The 10,185-nt window shown below is 44.0% G+C and overlaps 1 protein-coding gene across 4 annotated transcripts; it reads left to right on the forward strand.

Moving 5' to 3' along the window:
• The first annotated feature begins 507 nt into the window (after positions 1-507).
• On the forward strand, positions 508-9,237 carry sult2st3 (sulfotransferase family 2, cytosolic sulfotransferase 3). 4 transcript variants are annotated; one of them, XM_070966433.1, is made up of 6 exons: positions 508-958; positions 5,351-5,559; positions 5,766-5,892; positions 6,027-6,121; positions 6,707-6,887; positions 7,582-8,639. In XM_070966433.1, exons 1-6 carry the CDS (start codon positions 823-825, stop codon positions 7,695-7,697), a joined length of 864 nt encoding a protein of 287 aa, XP_070822534.1. In that variant the 5' UTR covers positions 508-822; the 3' UTR covers positions 7,698-8,639. The 4 variants fall into 4 exon arrangements, with proteins under 4 accessions (XP_070822534.1, XP_070822535.1, XP_070822533.1 ...); XM_070966434.1 differs by having other exon boundaries at positions 819-958; positions 5,826-5,892; XM_070966432.1 differs by lacking the exon at positions 508-958 and adding an exon at positions 2,596-2,738.
• The last annotated feature ends 948 nt before the right edge of the window (positions 9,238-10,185 follow it).

The following is a 10,185-nucleotide window of genomic DNA, read 5'->3' on the forward strand; positions in this document are numbered from 1 at the left end:
TTCTGAGGTGGTTGGCAGCAGCAGGAAATGATGTAAGGTCTAATTTCAGCTAAAAGACATTCACAGTAGGGACCGTGGGGGTGACAGCCATTGAATCCCTCATGAAAATGATCTGAAAAGCACCGGCCTTACACCGTGGCAACTAGTGTGGCTAAGCTAAAGCCTGCATTGTTTGCATGTAGCACGGCGAAACCTCTCAACAGCCGGCTCCGAGCAATTTGTACGTGCTCGTGGTCTGCTCTGCTGATTTCTTCTACCATCCTGTCACACAACACACCTTCAGTTATTACACCTCGTGTTTTCCCCTGTCACGTTACTTTAGCTCACTGCCTGCATTTTTTTGCCCCTCTCGTTCTCCTCTCTCAGCTGGGGCCTCTGGAGTCCAACAAAGCTCGCATTATTGACATGCCACAATGGGCTTGGCTGTTACCTAGTACACATACACACTACTTTCTGTTCATGCACTGTTGCTACTTGTGTGTGTGGTTGCTACACAAAATCGAGCTTACTTGTTCGAGAGAGAAGGCTCCAGTGACACTGACATTAGCCTGACCTTGTGACTTCCAATGAGAATTAGAGGGCTGTGACTCCAGGATCAGGGTGGTACAAATCCTGACTGCAGGTTAATGCACACGTTGCAAGATCAAGAGTATGGACTTGATCACCGTTCCTGCCAGCGAGAGGGGAAAATAAAGAGGAGCTCAGGGAAAAGGCACTGTAACAGGAGAAACTCCCACTACTGTGTGAGAGAGAGGAGCTCGGTGTAGACTACAGGAAGACCCAACTGCACAGCTTTAAACTCCTGAGGCAGACACAATCATCATGTCCTCCTGCGAGTACATTCAGTACCGTGGCATTGACCTGCCCCCTGTGGCTCACAGCATGGAAAGCTTGGAATATGCCCAAAATTTCTCTGTGGAAGACACCGATGTGTTTGCTGTGACTTACCCCAAATCAGGTACAGTGAATCAACTCTCATATCTGTTAATCACCTCTTTTCAGCCATCACATTTTGTGTGTGTGTGTGGGGGGGGGGGGGGGTGCGTTTCCACATGCAGGCCGCATACACGTGAGTACATGTAAACTCACAGTGATGCAATATCAAAGCCGGCGAAGGCTGTTTGTGAAAAATAGCTCAATAACCAGTGGCCATGTTTTTGGTGCCCTAAAGCACCAGACGTAGGGACTATAAATCAGGTGCTTAGAGACACCTACTTCCAACTGTCTTTTTGTCATTTCTGTGAGGGCCAGCCTGAAAGTCTCTTTCAACACTGCATTCTACATGGAAATCTCCTTCTTTGGTGTTCTCCAAATCTTATTTAGCTCTTCTGTGCAACAGCAGGCAGACCATGTTCAGCACTTAACAGTAAAATCTTTGTCAGTGACCAGATGGGAGGCCATGCCCTCTCAGTGCAGAAGAGGGGACTCAGACAATGTCCACTGCAGTCAGCACAAAGGATGAACTCGAGACATGGAGACTGCACTGATCACCATTATCGGGTTCAACATCTTCTATCAGATCAAGCACGACAGCAAAATTCTGTAGAGGCCGAGCGTTTGAAACACTTCAGAGAGAAAGAGGTGAAGTGTGTCTGGATCATTTCAGGGAAGGTGGACTTGAGCTGCCTGCCAAACCAATGCTAGAGAGACTAACAGGACATTTCCTGAGAAAAGACGTCTGAAAACAACCTGCCAGGACCTGTCTATGGGCAGCAAAGAAATGCAATGCGCTCCAGATGTAACAAGATTATCTGTCCAGAGGGGACAGATTTTCAAAACTGGAAGATATTTATGTCCTTTTATGTTAGCAAAAGAAAACATGTCAGACATTATGCTACTTCAGGGTGGCAAACTTTGAGACAACCAAGAGAAACTGGAGAAAATACTGCACAACATAGATTCTGAAGACTTGGTTCTGGAGGTCAGGACTGCTGTTCCCAGCTCCCCTGATCGGGTATCTTCCTCTCCATTTACAAAGAACAGCCTCTGGATCTCCATGGACACCTCAGCATTGTCCTTTGTCTGCTGTTATCTCTTGCATTCACTGCTGCCTCCAGAGAGAGAAGCTTCCCTGCATTAAAACTCGTGAAAACCTATCTGAGGTCAACCTTGTCCCAGGAGAGGCTTTCAAGACTGGCTCCTCTTTCAATAGCGCGCAGTGTGCAAAGGTCTTTTGATGTGAGGACAGGAGCAGCATCTGCAAAATCAATGCCTTATGTGTTGATGAGCGCTGGCCAGAATCACCACTGCATAAGCTCTCAGCCAGTCTAAGTAGAAACTGGAAAAAGACAGAAAAAGACAAAAAAAAAAAAAAAAAAAGTCCTTGCCAACTTTTATCATTCAGTCAGCTCGTTTTGCTTGGATATAATAATAAGGAAACGGACGCAATACTAATCAGCGATTTAATGAAAGAGAGCACCAAAATAACGGAGAACGATAATAATAATAATAATAATAATAATAAGTTTCGTTATCTAGTTTGCTCTTTTGTGCGCCCCACATGTTCTAGTTCCATATTTTCCCACACGACTAGAACGCAGCAGGTCGAAGCAGGTGGGGACGCCCCTCGCCGTGATTTCCTGACTCAGAAGTCAACACAATGTCCTCTGTAGAGATGTATATGCTGTATCATGGACTTATACTTCCCAAAGAGACTCACTGCACAGAGAGCTTGAAGTTTGTGCAGGAATTCACGTTTAAAGACGAGGACGTCGTGGCGGTCACGTATCCAAAGTCAGGTCAGTGTTACCAAGTCAGACTCAAGTGGTTTTTAGTTTAGCGAAGAATCTGGATACAGACTTCAAATTATTTGTATATTTTGCCTCGCTGCCGGCTCATCCCCTGGGGGGCAGAGGACTGTCCGCTTGACCCACACAACAAGCGTTCCGGGGAGATTTTCGGGAAAGTCTTCCTGACGTTCCTCGAACCGAAAAATGTTTGCCAGTACTGATGCTGTGTATCGGGCCGCACAGAGAGACTGAACAAAAAATATTTTATTGATCATCAGAGTCTAAAAAAAGTTTTATTTTGATAATCAGGTGCATCCGCCTGTGCTTCTGTACACATGTCAAACACACAGAGCAGCTAAGATTAGACTAATGTGCTCTCTAATGGTTCATTGTTGAGCTGCAGCGTTTTGAATAAGCTTAAGTCTCAGTGTCTTTTCTTCTGGTGCTCAGTACCCCGGGCCGACCCGGGATCTGACCCGGGATCCGATCTGATACACACACACACACACACACACACACACACACACACACACACACACACACACACACACACACACACAAAAGATAATAATGGTAATAATGATAATCATAATAATAATACTACTAATAAAAATAACAACAACAACCCAGGCCGGGATTCCAGACCTGTAATCTGACCCGGGACTCACACACACACTAATGATAATAATAATAATAATGATAATAATAATAATAATAATAATAATAATAATAATAATAATAACAACCCGACACCAGTCACCACTTCAGCTGCATTAAACAGAGAAAAACATGCATACTCATACACACATGCAAAACCAATGTAGTGTGATTGAAATGATGATGATTAAAAATGTCTAACTTATCATATGAGACAAACTTAAAAGGACAGGAAAAGTGCAATGGAACGGTCGCTCATGTCAGATTTCCAAGTGGGGTTAAGTCTGCAAACTCAGGCAAGATGGATCCTGCCTGAGTTTGCAGACAAACACACTGGCATGGCAGCAGTGTGGAGGCGCACACAGTGTACAGTAAGTAGAATGACTTAGTAGTTGCCATTTCCATTCAGTTAATTTCTCCATCCATCCATCCATCCATCCATCCATCCATCCATCCATCCATCCATCCATCCATCCATCCATCTTCTCCCACTTATCTGGGGCCGGGTCGCGGGGGGAGCAGTCTGAGCAGGGACGCCCAGACTTCCCTCTCCCTGGACACTTCCCCCAGCTCTTCCAGAGGGATCCCGAGGCGTTCCCAGGCCAGCCGAGTGACATAGTCACCCCAGCGTGTCCTGGGTCTTCCCCGGGGCCTCCTCCCGGTGGGACATGCCTGCAACACCTCCCTAGGGAGGCGTCCAGGGGGCATCCGATAGAGATGCCCGAGCCACCTCAGCTGACTCCTCTCGATGTGGAGGAGCAGCGACTCTACTCTGAGCTCCTCCCGGGTGACAGAGCTCCTCACCCTATCTCTAAGGGAGGGCCCCGCCACCCTGCGAGGCCACTTGTATCCGAGACCTCGTTCTTTTCGGTCATGACCCAAAGTTCATGACCATAGGTGAGGGTAGGAACGTAGATTGACCGGTAAATCGAGAGCTTCGCCTTTCGGCTCAGCTCCTTCTTCGCACCGATCCGCCTGTCAATCTCATGCTCCATCCTTCCCTCACTCGTGAACAGGATCCCAAGATACTTAAACTCCCCCACTTGAGGCAGGAACTCTCCCCCAACCTGAAGGGAGCAAGCCACCTTTTTCCGGTCGAGAACCATGGCCTCGGACTTGGAAGTGCTGACTCTCATCCCAGCTGCTTCACACTCGGCTGCGAACCGCACCAGTGCATGCTGAAGGTCCTGGCTCGAGGGAGCCAACAAGACAACATCATCCGCAAAAAGCAGAGGCGAAATCTGGCGGCTCCCGAACCGAACCCCGAACCGGTTCGGGAGCCGCCAGTTCATTTCTGTTTGACAGAAGTCTTTTCGAGCATGCAGTACGAGCCTGTTCCTCCTATCTCTTTTAAAATCCTGCTAATATGCTACAAACATTAGTTTGCTACAGGTGTCCGTGTTTCCCTGAGCAGATGCGGGAAGACAGACAGAACAAGCTGCAGACTGAGAGCTGTTTCCATACGGCATAACCTTGTTAGGGTGATGCTAGCACATGGTGTCATGTGGCCCATGAGCCCATGATGTATGCTTGAAACAGAATGTGCTCTTGGTTCATTCATTCATAGCTTCACTTTCCATAGCTTTTTATGCCTATCCAGGACCATGGGAACTGAGGCTATCCCAGCATGCGGCGGGTTGAAAAGTGACAGTTGTCTGTGCATCTGTGGGTACATTGCAAATTGGAACTACTAATAGCCAACTTACTGTAGCATAATTTTAATGGTACCAGTTTGCCGACATGTAAACAAATATAAGCCAAAAAACAGGGTTCAAGTGGGGGTTGTTGGCAGGTCTGTTTGTTTCAGCTTTGTCTGGAGGGGGACCCACAGTGTCAGACTTTGAAGACCACTGACCATGTCATTTGGACCATATAATGCTGCTTTATCGCTCTGTTGGTGTCTTTTCCTTATTGTAGACATTAGTTCTGGCAGGCCTGTTACTTGTTACTATTCTCCTCTGCAGGTACAATCTGGATGCAGGAGATCCTCCCGCTGGTGCTGAATGGTGGGGATCTGACTCCGATTCACACCATTCCTAACTGGGACAGAGTCCCCTGGCTGGAGGAGAAGAGGTTAGCAATGGTCGTGGATCAGCTGACTTCTCCACGAGCGCTGGTCACACATTTTCCTTACCACCTCATGCCCCCCTCCTTCCACGCATCCAAAGCCAAGGTAAATGTGTGGATGCTTCCTGTGTGAACGTCTCTTCTGTGCAGGTGTGTCATCAGCAGCCCTGAGAGCTTGAGTTATTGCACATGAGAAAACACTGACAGATTCTCCCTTAACATCTGGGTTCATATCTCCTGGAACATAATCCAGGAGCTTATTGTCTGTTTCGTTCTAGCAACATCTATCATGGTTATTTGTAACCACCACAGGTGGTCTACGTCATGAGGAACCCTAAGGACGTCATGGTGTCTTCATACTACTTCCACCAGATGGCCGGATTCCTCAATGATCCTGGAACCTTTGATGAGTTCATGGCCAAATTCCTGGAGGGCAAAGGTCAGAGCATGTGAACAGATTTTGGATGTTGGCAGCCTGTGAAAGACAAAGCCATCGTTGTTTGTCATCACTGCCAACATAGAGTCTTGGTTGACTGCTTTTATACTGTGGTCCAATGTCCGTGTTGTCTGCAGTGCTGTTTGGAAAATGGACAGACCATGTGAAGAGCTGGAGACACACCGAGCTGGGAGACAGAATAATGTACATCACATATGAAGAAATGGTTCAGGTAAAACACTGTAACCAGAAGGCCAGACTTGCTGGTTGACTCCATCCATTAAATGTCTTGTTGAACAAACAAATTGTCTCTTCCAGCAGCAGGCATGTGGTGCATAGTTCTGCTATAGTTCCAAGAGACAGACAGTATTATCCATTTGTTATTTCTGTCTTTTTTTAACTTTAGGGCTACAACTGGAAAACATGTTACCACAGACCAAACTACAGTCTTGAAATTGCTTTTTTGCAGCAGCAATCCCCAAACCCAAAGGTGTTCAAGTTACATAATATGAAACAGCAGAGTCCAACATGCAATCACTGTGGTTACACAGAGAAAACAGAGCAAAACAGGCCGAGTAAATGTGATCCATTGTGCAATATGTGCAGAAAACTGTATAAATTAACATAGAAACTGTCTGTTCTGTCACACACGACGAACGACGACAAGCACATCTTAAATGCCTCTTGTGTAGTCAAACTGTAAATAAAGCAGTGCAGTACAAGCAATGCAGAACGTTCTTCGTGTGAGAACGGCCCTCATAGGAGAAAGGCCTGATGCTTCGCATAAATGAGTGAATGTCAATGTGCCCTCTTTTAGGACCTCCCTGCAGCTCTCAGGAGTTTGTCAGATTTCCTGGGTAGTAATCTGAGTGAGGAAGTCATCCAGAAAATTGCAGAGCATTGCTCCTTCAAGACCATGAAGGTCAACAGCATGTCCAACTTCAGCCTGGTCCCCAAGGTTCTGATGGACAGCGATAAATCTCCGTTCCTCAGGAAAGGTGAGATACTCTGTGTGTCCATGAGCAGTTCCTCTGCTGTGACTGGATTGGAATGTCACCCCGCTTGAAGCAGATCAGGTCGGGTTAGTACAACCTTGGTGGACTGTGGTGTAATCCAGTGGTTTTCAAAGTGGGGGGCCGCCAGGGGGCGCTAGGGGGGCCTCAGAAAATTGGAGGGAAGTTAAGAAAAAAGCAAAAAAGCAAAACATGTTCGTTAATAATATTCTTATGCTAAACAAATGAAATAATTATTGAATAGTGAACACACACACAGTTGAGAGGTTTGATTTCTTTTGTTCTGTTCTTGTCTGTCAACAGTTTGTTGAAAAGTTCATTATTCAGTGGGAATATAATACAGTGTTGAAAACATGTTCGTTGATATTCTTATGCTAAACAAATGTAATAATTATTGAATCGTGAATAAAAGTAAGGAAATCATTCTAAAAGTTGATGTTTCTTTACATATTTTGTAGCATTGTCGGTGGGTTTGCAAAGGGGGTCCCCGGCCAGAAGCTAATGCTGTCTGGGGGGCCATGGCATGGAAAAGTTTGGGAACCCCTGGTGTAATCAGATATGCCCCCATGAAAATATCAGACTTTTTTTAGTTTTTTCCTAAATGGATTCCTTTCATATCAGAGATGTATTGTGGTCATGTGACTGTCTCTGTGTATGTATGTGTGTGTTTTTATGTTAGGTGTTGTGGGAGACTGGAAAAATCATTTCAGCTCAGAGCAGCTGGCCAGATTCACATCAGTTATTCGCCAAGAGCTGGAGAACGAGAGCTTCCCTCTGCCTTGGAGCCTGGACTGAAACACCGCAGAGAGGGAGAGAGCTGTAGAAATAAAACCAAGGCCTACCAAGCATGTAGGAGTTTGGTGCAAAATTCTCAGTTACTTTTGGTTTTAATATTAGTCATATGACTAAACACTTTTCATTGACTGTTATATAACAACTGACTTCTTTAAAATGGATAATTAGATAAATATCTTGTCAATAAAATCTATCTAGGATGTAAATGCTGCATCTACAGAAGGTCACCCTCTGCAGGAAGCATGTGCTTGTATCTCATTTGTGTTAAACCGCCAACAAGGAAGTGCTGTTACACCACCAGTCATTTGGTTCCCACAGCAGAGCTTATTGCACCTTTATGCTCCAGGCTCACATTGTTGTTTTTGTGTCACTCAGCATGATTAAAACAGCCATGATGCACATTGCCGACTGTTTGCTAGCTTGCATGTTATCCTAACATAATGTCACTTTTGTACTGTAAATGTTTTTGTGCTAATTACTGCATACTTACTGTATGTACTGCATACTTTTTTGTCCCTACTTATGAGTGCGTAATTACTACTTTGGTATGAATATGACATATTGTTTTTTGGTAATAACTGCAAGTACAATTCTACACAGGGTGGTCTTGCATAATTACCTAGTAAATGTTTATTTACTTTCTAATTATTTGCTTCATTAAATTAGTTATTTTATAATAACATTGACTCAGTTTTCCCACCAGTTTCAATCTGCTAAATTCCTTACACAAGATAATGAAAGGAGCAGGAATGTAGTTTGTCAATTTATCGTTAGGTGTTAATGATTTATTTACTTTAATAACTATCATGTTATTTTACACATCTGTTCAGTTGCTGTTAGTTTGTTTATCAGACACATTTCTCCTTTTGTTATGGGATTATTATTGTAATTTAACAATTTGATAATTTTTTATTGCGTAATTAAAATGTTTAGAATTATTATGATCATTATTATTATTAGTATTATTATTATGGTCTTTCAGCTTTTGATTGATTATTATTGAATTGTTACTGGATTGACATTCATTTCCTCAGTGTCTCACTGTCTTTAAGTACACGCGCTGTACTTGATAATCTTTTTCTTTCATTCTTAAAGGTCCGGTGTTTAGGATTTAGTGGCATCAAGCGGTGATGTTGCTGATTGCAACCATATGAATACCCCTCGCCTCACCCTTCCCTTTCCAAAGCATCCACAAAACAGCCAGTGTTTGGTTTGTCCATTCTGGGCTACTGTAGAAACATGGTGGTGCAACATGGCGGACCCCATGGAAGAGGACCTGCTCCCTCTGTAGACATACATGTAAAGAGCTCGTTCTAAGGTAACAAAGACACAGCTATACTTATTATCAGGTGGTTGTACGCTGATGAAAACATGCTCATGCATGTTATATTCCATTTCTGCCTGTTGATCCTTTGAAATCCTACACACTGGGCTATTTAAAGTGTTCACTGTAAGGGATATGTGTGTAGAGGTTGGTGTGTTTCGGTTTCTCAGCAAACCAAGGAATAAACATTAACCTGAAGGCACAACCTTTCTACCAAGCTGAGCCAGTGGACCCAGCTAATGGCACAAATTTGAGATTTAACTTTCTAAATATGTGACAAGCCTGGTTCATTTGAAAAGAAAGTCTTTCCAGGTAAATGTCAGTGACAAAGGTAAATAAAGCATGAATATTTAACATTTTAATGCTTCATTGAGCACCATATTCAGTCATTAGAGGTAAATACCATAAGGATATAACCTGCACTGTGCAGCTCTTTCTCCAGCCTGCACATGCTATGGAACGTATGGTTGAGTCTTACTGCTCTGCTCACTGCTCACACATGCGTGGTACAACCATCCCTGTATGTTTTCAGACAAGACGAGTGAGCACGACCTGGTATGAAGCCACAAAGCTGATGCAAAGGAGTGGTAGATTTACAAAAAATGTCAAGCTTCTAGCAAGTCGAAGGCAAAAATGAAGTTTATGGACAAAATAGAGCAGAAAGGCTTTAAACACAACTCAACACACAACTGTTTATTAATGCTTTCATTAAAAACTTCATATCAGAAGTAAGTAAAGTGTAATTAATAGTTTTCTAGAGCAGACATTACAAAATGTTTTTACATACAGTAAAACCAATTAATACCAGTTCAGCTGACAGTTCATACTCGGCTTTAGATGGCATCTCTGCAGACCTTTGTAATATCATATTTATCAATATTGTGTTCTTGGATTTCTGAATATTTGTGACTTTAAAAGTGTATGATTTGCCCACTGTTCTTACCTCTCCAGCTGCATGTTAACATGTTGTGGTGGAAATACAGCAGCGCAGTTGCTTACAATGTTTCGCTGAGCTTGTCTCATTAAACACACCTGGAGACCGAAGGCAACCGTGTCCAAACATGTCTCAACTCTGCAGGCAACAACAGAGCGAGAGGCACAAAGGGCCCGAGGGAGACGCTCCTCCTTCCGAGTATCAGTCATCGAGGTGATTATTAAACATAA

The sequence above is a fragment of the Chaetodon trifascialis genome, chromosome 7 (genome assembly GCF_039877785.1).
Source record: "Chaetodon trifascialis isolate fChaTrf1 chromosome 7, fChaTrf1.hap1, whole genome shotgun sequence".
Classification (NCBI taxonomy): domain Eukaryota; kingdom Metazoa; phylum Chordata; class Actinopteri; order Chaetodontiformes; family Chaetodontidae; genus Chaetodon; species Chaetodon trifascialis.